The sequence below is a fragment of the Podarcis vaucheri genome (assembly GCF_965113315.1).
Source record: "Podarcis vaucheri genome assembly, chromosome: 14".
NCBI lineage: Eukaryota > Metazoa > Chordata > Lepidosauria > Squamata > Lacertidae > Podarcis > Podarcis vaucheri.
Genome location: NC_138752.1, coordinates 7,906,885 through 7,920,219, shown reverse-complemented (window position 1 = coordinate 7,920,219; position 13,335 = coordinate 7,906,885). Strand labels below are relative to the sequence as shown.

The 13,335-nt window shown below is 44.4% G+C and overlaps 1 protein-coding gene across 1 annotated transcript in view; it reads left to right on the top strand.

Annotated features, from left to right (window-relative positions):
* Window positions 1–8,481, top strand: part of ZNF592 (zinc finger protein 592) — a 45,538-nt gene extending 37,057 nt beyond the window's left edge. The window contains exons 6-9 of the mRNA XM_082198312.1: window positions 992–1,255; window positions 2,177–2,289; window positions 4,690–4,825; window positions 6,130–8,481. Of these exons, the coding sequence (XP_082054438.1) occupies window positions 992–1,255; window positions 2,177–2,289; window positions 4,690–4,825; window positions 6,130–6,624 (1,008 nt within the window). The 3' untranslated portion in view covers window positions 6,625–8,481. The remainder of the gene's footprint in view (window positions 1–991; window positions 1,256–2,176; window positions 2,290–4,689; window positions 4,826–6,129) is intronic.
* The last annotated feature ends 4,854 nt before the right edge of the window (window positions 8,482–13,335 follow it).

Below are 13,335 nucleotides of genomic sequence, written 5' to 3'. Positions count from 1 at the left end.
TCTTCTAATAAATAAGTGTATCAGGCATATTAATTCTCTTCATGCCTCCAAAATTCCCTGGAAAACTTAAGAGCTGCAAAATTTGTGACTCTCAAGTCTTGTTGGATTCCAACTCCCATCATTTCCAGCCAACAAGGCCAATGGTAAGGATGATGGAAGTTGGAATCCATCATCTAGAGGGCTGCAGGTTCCTTCCTTCCTCTTGGGTTACAAGCTAGGCTTCTTTCCTTCCTGACGTTCAGGCTGTTCACAAGCAAGAAAATATTTTACAGAAGCACTCTTCAAAACATGTATTGGAGAGGCTGAATGATTTAGCTGCAGCATCTAGTTAAATTTTGCCTGTATCTTTCTGTCTGAAAAGCAACAGTGACCACCTGCTACTTTTGTACTCAAGGAAGAGCTTTCATGGCATTTCACTTTGCATTGGTTCAGAGTTTAATTGACAAACCGGGGTGCAGTTTCCTCAGATCACATCCTTGGGCCAAGCTTGATGTGAATATTGAGGATTGTGAACAAACACGTGTGCTCTCACACTCCCTTTTCCTTTCATCAAGCATTCCAAACTAGGATTTGCAATCCCAGTTTGGAGGGCTTGCTCAAACTTTAGTTTGCCAGTTTGGATGTATCTGCAAACCATAATGTTCTGCACAGAGCCAGAGGAGGCAGCATTCTACAGCAGCAGCACTTTTTCACAATCCTCCAAACTGTGAATTCAGTCTTAAGTCTGCTGCAAACACACTATGCTGTTCTGTTATAATTTAAGTGCATAGTTTCTCACTGTGTTGATGGAATGAATCACACTGCATTAGGGTTAACATAGCCTATTGGCTATGGACATAATCTCTATCTTAGTCCTGGGCTGTCTAAAAAAGAAGGAGGTGGGAAATGATATGCTTTTGTTAAGCAGAGCAGTTTCCTGCTATTTTAGGAAAATAGGCAACTTCCCTTTGCCCTGCTCTAATGCTGTGGATTTTTTGTTTTTGTTCATTAGAGCGTCCATGGGGTCCCTGAGAATCCTGAAGATCTTGCTAGCTTCCGACAGAAGACAGAAACAGCAACTAACAGCAGTGTTCTTCCAGCATCAAAGGAGCTTTCAGTAATCAATGGTACTTCCCAGACCTCTTTGCCCACAAAAGGGACGAGCCCAGAATCAAAACCCAAGCCAAAACCCTGCAGTTGGACATGTCGGGAGTGTTCGCAGTGCATCCCTGACCGAGAAACCTATGTGTCCCATATGAGGAAAAGCCATGGAAAGGTAAGGGTCTGGGGGCTATATTTTGTTCCTCTTTCCCACAGGATTCATCTAAAACTCTTCAGCAGCCTGCCTGTCATTGTTTGAGCTCCAGGGGAACAAGTTTTTGTTTTAGGCAGCACCATTTAGGCAGCACCAATGATATGGCTGTACTGTTGCATCTGTTTTTAATAATGGTTGTGTGGAGTTTGTTTTGTTTGCAAATTATTTCAGGACCTTCGTAATAAGAAGCAATGTGCAAATCTAATCTAAACCTCATACATACATTTTATGTTTGTTATAGCTTACATCTAAACAAATAAAATTGCTTATTACATAAACCTTGTAGCAGGGTGAGAGCCTGAGTAGATGCATTGTTCATTTTGGTCTCTGCAGTCCTGTGGCAGCATCAGAGATAAACTTCAGAGTATGTTTCTTTCTTTCTCTCTCTCCATGTGTTCCCCTTTTAAGACCATATGTTTCTGAAACTGTATTGACTGCAAATGCATAAGCATTATCGGGATTCTTCTCCACAAAAATATTATAAATTAGATCATGAACATTCGCATTCTGCAGATGGGGAACTGGCTCAAGGCAAGCTTATCAGGTTTATGGCCAAGGGCTGCTTTTTATGCTGCAAGAGACACATGTTTGTAGCAGGTCAATTGCATGTCTCTATGGTGAGCACAGCGACTCTCGAAGAAAAACATGTCTGTAACCCCTTGAGAAATGCACACCTAAGGGCCACAATTGGCCAGGACTCTTAAATGTGTTTTCCATGTCTCACAAAAGTACACTTTGTCAGATCAAGGATACAGGCAGATGCATTACAGATGCTAGTACACAAATCTAGATTGTGTGGATTCTTTTGCACAGATCAAGACCAAAAAAAAAAGAGGCAGCTCATTCTTGCTGTTAGGACTAACGCTCCCATTCCTCTCATAGAATGTGAAAAGATATCCCTGTCGGCAGTGTGAGCGGTCATTCAACGCCTCCAATAGTCTGCACAGACATGTACGCAATAACCATGACACAGCAAAGAAAGTTTACACCTGCTGGTGAGTACACAACTGTTTTCCTGAAAATTTCTATGAGTCTTCCAGGCTAAAAAAGTGCTTTGTAATGGGCCATATCTAAGGCTTTTTAGGGCATAGCTTAGAACAAAGGATCTTGCACTAACTCAGGTACATTTTTAGGTTTCACAGCTAGATTCCATGATAAGACTGAAGCACGTTAGGCATTGATGATGCAACCACTGGGCTATATCTAAGCAAATGTAGAATGCTTAGTTCCTTCTATATTAACTTTGCTGGAGCCAGTGTGGTGTAGTGGTTAGAGTCTGGGTTTTGCTGTCTTGCCCAGGTAAGGCTGCAGTGGCTATTCACAGGCACAGTCCCACTACTGATCGGCATGGGAGTTTTTACCTGCTCCATCTCCAACCTGGGCTGGTTCACCCCTCCTTGGGCAACCTGGCGCAACTCAGCTCCCCAGGGTTCGCCATATTGATGCCGAACTTAGCGCAGACACCTGATTGGCATAGCCCACAGCAGGGGAGCGGGTGGCGCTGTGGTCTAAACCACTGAGCCTCTTGGGCTTGCTGATTGGAAGGTTGGCAGTTCGAATCCATGCACCGGTGGTGAGCTCCTGTTGCCTTCTCCCAGTTTCTGCCAACCTAGCAGTTCGAAAGCACACCAGGGCAAGTAGATAAATAGGTACTGCTGCGGCAGGTAGGTAAAACGGTGTTTCCATGCACTCTGGCTTGTCACAGTGTTCTGTTGCATCAGAAGCGGTTCAGTCATGCTGGCCACATGACCCGGAAAGCTGTCTGTGGACAAACGCTGGCTCCCTTGGCCTGAAAGCGAGATAAGCGCCGCAACCCCATAGTCGCTTTTGAGTGGACTTAACCATCCAAGGGTCCTTTACCTTTACCTTTTTACCCAGTGGCTAGACTGCCTGGTTTGGTGGTGGGAGATCCAAGTTCAAAGTCATGAAGCTGACCTTGAACAAATCACTGCCTCTCAGCCTGGCCTCCTTCCCAGGGTGGTTGTGTGGATGAAATGAGAGACTAGTCTTTGTAATTTGAAGGGAAAGGTGAGGACACAAATGAGACAAACCACTAAATAAATTTCCTGCAAGTCTACAGGTGACTTCTAACTGCTACAGCGTAGCCGCCAATGTAACTCTATAAAATGATGCGTACTTTGAAAGTATTGCAATATTATTATTTTGATGAATAAATGTATTTAAACGCCAACATTTTGCTAGTTAAACAACTTTTCATAAAATATGGACATCCACTCCTTTCATGATCACCTTTAGTAACAGACTCGCATGTTAAGGTTTGTACTGATGCTTTTATAATGCTGTATTACACAAATGTGACACATCTTCTCATGACATCCATGACCAAGGAGACTCTGATTCTGAGCAGGAATGTGACTTTCACTGATACACAGTACATTTTGTTGTACAAGTACATCTGGCAATTTAGTCTTGAAAGTTCTAATGTGGACACAAATGTTGACATTTCCCTCACGGACGAAACAGATTCTGCTCTTGTTGATTCTTTTTTAAATTATTGATTCTCTAAAAGGGAAGCCGTTGTTATCCTTTGTCATTGTACAGAGAAGAGCTGTAAAAGGGGCCAGGTTTGCCATAGTGCTGCTGGAATAGAAATAGATGGCTCTTGGAAGTGGATGTATACATAGATTGCTTTTGGTCTTTTGTAGTAATTAAGAAGGAAAAATGTTTGAGAGCCTCGTGTCATCCAATGTATAATTGTTTTTCTTCTATTATTATGGTAGGTATTTTTGTGTTTTTAAAATGTAAACCACCCTGTGATCTTTTGATGATGGATGATATACAAATTTTAATAATAATAATAATAATAATAATAATAATAATAATAATAATACATTTGAAACCATTTGAGGGGGCAGAACTGGAACAGGTTATTTGTTTAGGTGGATTGACGACTGTCCTCTGAAGTAAAACAAAAATGTCCATTTTTGAGCTACTTGCATAAGCAGAAAGATAAGGTCCATGCCCCAAGAAACTTGCAATCAATATATTGATAGTTGTGGGGAGCCAACAGACAAGTAGGAGAATAGGTAAGGGATGAGAGGCGGAATACTACTGATATAATGCTCATGCTTCATTATGCAGGGAGGTTTGGGGTTAACTTCTTGACATCTTTAAACATGTCATAGATTTGTGGAAGAACTGTGTTTATCCTCTCTTTAACTTGTGACATAACACCTTTTCTTTTTCATGAATCTGTTTGCTCCTTTTGTTATTTTTATATTGCATATTTTATTTTTAATCCTTTTTACCTTTTTCTGCTTATATATTTGTATAGACACTTACATTACCAAAATCCAATAAAAATATTTTCTTTAAAAAATATGAAAAAGAAATGCTACTTATATCATGATACTATTTTGCTTTGTATTTTTAAGGTACTGCACAGATGAAATCCAGACATTTCCTCAGCTGTCCATGCTAGAGAGCCACATCAGCCTCATGCACGGCATCAAAAACCCAGACCTTTCCCAGATATCCAAAACCAAAGCTCCGGCAGAAGACTTGACAAAAGTAATCTACCATGCTTTTCTTAAATAATATGTAATTCTATCTCATGTGCTTGGCCTCCTTCAAGAACTGCCTTCCTTTTGTGGCCTGTGGAATTCATTTTCAGCTTTTTCTTTCCATCAGGATTTGAATTCTGTATAGATATAGATTATATACAAAACTGAATCTCTTGGAGGAACTGCTAGATCTCCCATTAAAAATGTGGTTTTTTAAAAATCTGTAGGGAAGTTTCAGTCTATCTAGTTCCTCTATCCTCTGAGCACATGTCTCTTATAAATTAGCTCTCATCTTGTTTCCTCGTTAAATTACAATCCTGTGCACTGAAGAAACTTAAATTATAATCCGAACTAATAGAGTAATTAAACTGAAGATAACCAGGCAGAATGTGAGGAGAAATTAGAGGCTTCTAGGGAGCTGGTAGCAGGTCATGTTGGACATCTTTTGGCATTGTTAGAGATGGGACAGAGAGTTTTCCACATGGAGAACAATGAAATGCAGATGAGGCAATTAATACAATTAGTGATACCTGGAAGGAACATCCACTTTCAGCAGCTTTTGTCCTTTTTTATGCAAAGCATTGGTGGCAGCAGTTCCTAAATCTTTCTTCCTGCCTCCTCCCAAAATGCTGCTCCATTGCATTTGTGTGTCTGTCAGGGATGGAGAACTTCCAGAGGTTATTGGACTACAACTCCTATTAAGCTTAGCCAGTGGTCAGGGAGGATGAAAGCTACAGTCCAGAAACCTCCAGAAGGCCACATGCTTCCCATCCCGAGCATAAAAATAGATCAGATCTGGGGAGTGGTCTATGGCCTGGTCAGGTCCACTGTGAGTACAGCACCCACATCTGAAGGGATCTGCTCTCCATAGGGTGTAATAGAGATTTTTGTGTGCTCTCGCTCTTCCCCGCACACACACATCCTAGTGAAAGCACTGTGCAAGGCCACTGTGGGCATAGCATGTTCCTTGACCAGGCAGAAGGCTTGATCAGGGATACAGGAGTTGTGCACAGGCTTCCTCAGTCTCATAATGGCTTGGTTTGCTAAGCGAGGAGGCCAGGGAAGGGGACATGGATGTGATAGCCTACGGCAGCCTTCCCAAACCGAATGCTCTCCAGGTCTTGTTGGTCTCCCATCATCCCTGAGCATGGGTGGGTCTGATGGGAGTTGTGGTCCAACAGCATCTGAGGGGCTTCTGGTTGGGAAAAGATGCCCTTTGGGGATCTCTGTATTCGCAGTGCACGCATGGTGGGCGGGAACGTTGTCTTACGGTGCTGATTGGCGCAATAAAGCCATGTGTTCATTTCCTAGGCAAAATATCCAAAGAGGGTATCTGCAGGTGGTTTGGACCAAACGGAAACTACGGCATCGGGATCTGAAGATCCACCAGCAAAAAAACTGAAGGCACACTGGAAGTGCGCCAAGTGTGGATTTGCAACGGCCGCTGAGAGTGAATTTCTGGAACACATACCTCGGCACAAGACGGACAGCTCCACGTACCAGTGCCAGCTCTGCGGCTTGTGCTACACGTCTCACATCTCTCTGAACAGGCACCTCTTCATTGTTCATAAAGTGAAAGATCCGGAGGAGGAACAGGAGGAGCCTGAGCCTGAGCCAGATTCTGAAAAAGAGGCTCAGCAAATGGAGACAAGCGAGAACGGACTTGCAGAGCCGAATGGCAAGATGAACACTGCAGACGAGGAAGGAGGTGGTTCAAAGAGCCAGGACTCTGAGGGCGACCCCACGTCCTGTGATGCAGAAAAGCCCAGCACGCAGAACAAACATCCCAAATCTCCAAATATTTAAAGAGCGTGTTTTGCCTCACTCTAAATGTTGATTGGAGGGGGGGTGGGGTTCTTAAACACGCTGTTCATTTCATGGAATGGGCGCGGCATTCCATTCACTTTAATTAGGAAGGGAAATCAAAACGGCAAACTGCCACCGTCTCTGTAGCACTGAATATGTAACAATTATGAGAGGGGGAAGTAGAATGTGATGAGGATGTCCAGCTGAACCATGTCTGAACCTTCAGGGTCAGGAGCACTTTTCTGCTTTGTGTGTGTGTCTCTCCCCCCACCCCTTTTCCAGGAACAGCAGGACCACTCTTGTCCCACTAAAGGCCTCAGCCAACAGTTCCACCTCAGTTTTCCTCCTCCTCCTCCTCCTCCTCCTCCTCCTCCTCCTCCTCTTCTTCTTCTTCTTCTTCTTCTTCTTCTTCTTCTTTCATAGCAAGCATTGCCTTCCACTTCAGTTCCTTACCCAAGCCTGCCAGGCATTCTGTCTGGGCTGCAAAGCCTGCGTCAACTTTTTTTCTCTTGAGATGTGAATCCACAGAGGCTTTCCTTCCCTAAAATCATGTTGGCTTCACCTTTCAGGCACTCCGTGAGTCTGGTCCTCCAACCATGCAGAACACAAAAACAAAATTGGTCTTTTTTTTTTCTAGAAGAGATTCGGTGCCACTAAACATTCACCTTACGTGGGTTAAATTTTGCACAAATGGAGTTTCTAGGTTCCCACTGTGTTTTAAACAATAATCAGCCTCAGCGTTGGCCCCAATTGGAGCTCTCCTGTGTTCAGAAGTGGGCCGGGTTGTGCTGGGGCTTCTTGCAAGCCAAAGTACAAGCTTGCACTAATTACATGCACATACCTGGCCTGGGAGTATTAGTGACATATATGATAGACTGCAGGGTGCCTTTCTCTCACTGGGCATATGACATTTAAATAAGAATTGGGTTGCATACGTGAAAAATTTCTGCACGGTTAAATGTTTACACTAGAGGGTTTGCTCCCACGTCGTCTCTCATGCCTAAGCTGCCCATTCAAGCCCTGTGTGATCCAGCCCAGAGTCTCAAGATTCTCCTTCCTTGTAAGCTTAGTATATTGTTCTGCTTGTGTTTGGTTCCTTCTCTTGCTGTATCAGCCAGAGCAGGATCATCCCGTAAGAATTTCAGTCTGTGAAAAGGGCGCTGCAGGAGAAGCAGTATTCAAGGAAGCAGAACCTGTCTGTCTGTTGACATATCCAGCTGCCAAGTATAGCATGGCCGGCTGCCTATCGTCGTTTCAGAATGGAGCTTCCCAGATCACCCCCGGCAAAGTGAGGACAAGAAGACGCTTGCTGCAAGAGATCTCCCTTCCTCGTTTTCTTCCAAGTGCTCCTGCTCTTGAGGAACTACATTATATCTCTTCCCTGCCCCTCCCACCTTTGCTCAATTGGCCGAATTGATTCTGGAGTTTCCTTTCCACACTTGCATTGACTCGTCTCCCTGTCTGTGCCGTTTCCCCCTCACCTGTGCTGATCCTCATGCTTTGTGTAATACTTAACTTTTTTTATACGGTTTTTATGTTTTGAGTCTGAACCCTGCTCATTGTTTACTATAAATAATTTTAAAAAAGGAAAAAAACCCTATTTATCTTATTGCATTTGAATTGCTCACTTTCTCGTCTGAAATGTGTTTTGATAAAACCCTTTGTATTTTTTGATACTGTGTACATTTTAGTCTAGGGAATGTTTTACAAGGTAGCCTAGCTATAGTAACAATAGCAGGGGGTGGGGAGGGGGTGTGTCCCTCCCAAGCCATCACATATCTATTTAATCCGCAGTGGCATTTGTGCCTTGCTATAATGTTTACTTCAAAGTATTTCAAATAAAACCATCTAACAATGTGTGGCTGCCAGGCTCCATTCTCTAATACTGTGGTTCTTCCATGTGTGGGGCAGCAAGCCCCCCCTTAAGGAAGCAACGGCTCCTTCCCCACCCTCCTGAGTTCAGGGTTTGGGGGCCATGACTGGGGTCATAGGCAGGCAGTTCCTTTCAGTTCCTTCCCTCAAGGCTGTCATTCATGCTGTGCATGTTGAGAAGATGCCCACAGTGGGCATCTTTATCCGTGATATCCCTCCAGCAAAGACTTTGGATCTTAACTCTCAGCTATTACTAGGGAGACTGTTCTCTTGCCTTCTCTTGTTTTATGAAATTTGCCGCATGAGAAGATCTCACGTGGGTCTAGCAGCACAATAAGCGCATGGTGTGCAATCTGCTCCTGTCACTTGCGGCTTTTAGCAGTTTTATGTTGTGTCCTGGTTTTCTCCCAACCTCCTTTGCAGTTTTCTAGCGGTTTAATTCTATGCATGTTTTACTCGAAAGGTAAGTTCTGCTGTGCTCCGTGGGATTTATTCCCAGGTAAGTGTATACAAACGGGACGCGGGTGGCGCTGTGGGCTAAAGCCTCAGCGCCTAGGGCTTGCCGATCGAAAGGTCGGCGGTTCGAATCCCCGCGGCGGGGTGCGCTCCCGCTGCTCGGTCCCAGCGCCTGCCCACCTAGCAGTTCGAAAGCACCCCCGGGGGCAAGTAGATAAATAGGTACCGCTTACCAGCGGGAAGGTAAACGGCGTTCCGTGTGCGGCTCTGGCTCGCCAGAGCAGCGTTGTCACGCTGGCCACGTGACCCGGAAGTGTCTGCGGACAGCGCTGGCCCCCGGCCAATAGATGTGAGATGGGCGCACAAACCCCAGAGTCTGTCAAGACTGGCCCGTTCGGGCAGGGGTACCTTTACCTTTACCTTTAAGTGTATACAATTGCAGCTTGCCAACATTCAGCAGTTGGGAAGGCTCAGCTGAATTTAATTGCCATACCCTACTTTAATGGGTGGCGCTGTGGGTTAAACCTCAGAGCCTAGGGCTTGCGGATCAGAAGGTCGGCGGTTCAAATCCCCGTGAAGGGGTGAGCTCCCGTTGCTCGGTCCCTGCTCCTGCCAACCTAGCAGTTTGAAAGCACTCCAAAGTGCAAGTAGATAAATAGGTACCACTCCAGCAGGAAGGTAAACGGTGTTTCAGTGCACTGCTCTGGTTCGCCAGAAGTGGCTTAGTCCTGCTGGCCACATGACCATCTGTATGCCGGCTCCCTTTGCCAGTAAAACGAGATGAGCACCACAACCCCAGAGTCGGTCACGACTGGACCTAATGGTCAGGGGTCCCTTTACCTTACCCTACTTTAATGCCTCCAGATTCCATCTCCTGTGCAATAAAATCTAGAAAGATTTGCTAGCAAAGTGGGGAGAGGGTGACTTGTCAGAGGTAGCATCTGAATGCTTCCGTCAGATTTAACGGCTGCCAATATCAACATATCCCTGCTCCCCAATAAATATGAGTTTGTGCAATTGGAAACATGATCCCTCTCCAGCCAGTAGATAATTTGGGTTTCTTATGCAGTTACATGCACACCTGAATATTAGATACGCATTTAGTGTTCCAGAGGCAAGCTCATGACCCTTGTACAGTATATGCCCTTTCCAAAAAGTAATCTGCAGCAGCTCCAGCTATGAACCAAAATGGCAATGCTCTCCAATATGATTCCAGCAGTGTGGCCTTAATAGTCTATTACAGCAAAACCATCAAGAGTCTTACGGCAGGAGTTTAACATGAGTGACATATGAGTGTGTTGCATTAAGTCAGGTTAAACGGTCCCAAGACTCCTGTTTTTGTTCCAACATAATCACCCCGTTTTTTTTAAAAAAATAAGTCTGATGCAATAATCTCAACCAGGACTAATACACTGCTTTAGATAAATTATTTCCAATACCGCATCTGGCATCTTCGCATAATACTGCATTGTGTATTGTTCCTCCATAAGGCCAGTTCCTCGAACCGAACTGATCCCACCACCATTAAGTTCCTTCTCAGATTTCAGTCTACTTAATGTATTGCCTCGGTAATGGACTGAATGAGAGCCAACAAACTGAAACTCAATCCAGATAAGATGGAGGTACTGTGAGTGGGCGGTTCCCTAGACTGGATAGATGGGAGATGGCCTGCTCTTGATGAGGTTGCACTCCCTCTGAAGGAGTGGGTACATAGCTTGGGGGCGCTCCTAGATCCTTGGCTCAGGTGGCCTCAGTGGTGCGGACTGCATTCCTCCAGCTGCACCCCTATCTGGACAGGGAAAGCCTAACTTTGGTCATCTGTGCTCTGATAACCTCTAGGCTAGATTACTGCAATGTGTCTCTGTATACAGTTCGGAAACTTCAGCTGCTACAGATTTGGATGACCAGGTTGTTCACCAGGAGAAGATGGTTTGAGCATATTACACTGATCCTGGCCCGACTGCACTGGGCCCAAAAGCATGATGTTTGCATATCAGGGCTCCTGTTTTTTAAATGCATTATGACAAGCAGAAAGTCGATAGGAGAAGCAACAATGAGGCTCCACCTGATAATTTTCTGCCTGTCCAAGATAAAAACTAATGGAGCGCAAGGTGCATTGTGTTGTTCTGCTCTTAAAGCATAATTACCAGAAATAATAGCGATACAGTTTTCATTTTATTAAATGGGGGGGTGCAGGTTTCTGCAGCCATCAAGATTCATTTACTAATCTCCTTTTACACTTCCCAATTCATCACATAACACTAATATTGTGTGGAGGTTTAATAATATTAATAATAATTTTATTATTTATACCCTGCCCATCTGACTGGGTTCCCTCAGTCACTATGGGCGGCATCCAACACATTAAAAATTGTAAAACAGACATTAAATATTTCAGATGTCTTCTAAAAGTCAGATAGTTGTTTATTTGCTTGACATCTGATGGGAGGGTGTTCCACAGGGCGGGCGCCACTACCGAGAAGGCCCTCTGCCTGGTCCCCTGTAACCCCACTTCTCGCAAGTTAAAAGGCTGGACTTGATTTGGGGAGACCTGACAAATATTCAGTTGCTTCTCTTAATTTATACTTCATTATTATTTAAAGTACCTAAAACAAGCACCGTAGACAGATTTTTGGCAAATAGGGTGCTGCTGTGGGTTAGACCACAGAGCCTAGGACTTGCTGATCAGAAGGTCGGCGGTTCGAAGCCCCGCAACGGGGTAAGCTCCCGTTGCTCGGTCCCTGCTCCTGCCAACCTAGAAGTTTGAAAGCACGTGCAAGTAAATAAATAGGTACCGCTCCAGCGGGAAGGTAAACAGCGTTTCCATGCGCTGCTCTAGCAGTTCAAAAGCACATCAAAGTGCAAGTAGATCAATAGGTGCTGCTCCAGCGGGAAGGTAAATGGTGTTTCCGTGCGCTGCTCTGGTTCGCCAGAAGCGGCTTAGTCATGCTGGCCACATGACCCGGAAGCTGTATGCTGGCTCCCTCGGCCAATAAAGCGAGATGAGCGCCGCAACCCCAGAGTCGTCCGCAACTGTACCTAATGGTCAGGCGTCCCTTTATCCTTTACCTTTACAGGCCCTACCCTTGGGCATACAATGCAAGAAACATGATACATTGGGGCAATTTGGAGGAAGAAGGAAACAAGCAAATGCAAGTCTCCAAACTGTTAATGGAAGGGACACTGCTTCTTAATACTTCTTACATTCTTCCATGCCTCCTTTACCTCCGCTGCAGCTAGGTTTGCAAGAAAAGCAAACAGAACAAGCCTGGCTGTCTCTCCTCAATGCAAATGGGTGGATCTGCCACTGGGAGTTGCAACAGAGCAGTTTTGGTGATCATTGGACGACCTTCAGGTCTCAGCCTTGCCTACTTTACAGGGATGTTGTGCTAATAAAGGAGGAGCACAGAACACTGCTCCTTTACCTCTTTGGACAGGATGGGAAAATGCAATTCATAAATGATCTTCAAACCACTGCAATAAAAAAGGAAATGCGCTCTGTGAGCCCATAATTTACGAACACACACACACACAAGCACCTCTGGGAAGTGTAGAGGTGCAGGGAATGTTATTTGATATGTGGTGGACATACAAAAGGGTAAATGAATGTTGGGAAATGATTGAAAAAAAATGCTTAAAATTACAGTCCTATCTGTTGGGGGTAATTGAGATTGAAATTTCCCCCGGCGTCAGGAAATGTTATTTATATGTGCAACAATTGCAGCCTGTGTTTTGTTAGACCCAAAATGGAATATGAGCCAGGTCCTAACCAAAGAAGAATGGCAACTTAAGTTGACAGAATATGCACAACTTGCAGACTTAACATTATAGAATAAGAGAACAAGAACCTACCTTGAAAGACGTTTGGAAAACGTTTGTTGAATATATGGAAAATAATTGTGTACAGCTGAAAACGCTGGCAGCATTAAGATAAATTCAACAGTGTAAATAAGTTTTGATGGATGCAATAATGGAAAACCGATTGATAATAGTTTTTGTACTGTTTTGAACACTTGATTGGGAGCCGCCCAGAGTGGCTTGGGAAACTCAGCCAGATGGGCGGGGTATAAATAATAAATTATTATTATTATTATTATTATTATTATTATTATTATTATATGCAGGGGTATAAGATATGTATATAAAATGGACCATGGAAAGAGAAGAAGGGAAGTCATGGATATCTCAAGTATGGGAAATGTTTATCTGAAATTGTAAAACAAAATTTAATAAAAAATCCTATTTTAAAATAAGCGCCTCGGTTTCTTAAACGTTCTGCCTTCATCTTCCTCCGCGCGTGCAGCTCCGGGAGGGGCGGGGCGGGGAGGACCAGCTTCCCTCGGGCCGCTCTGGGGAATGGATCTCCATGGTCGGGCTGGGCGG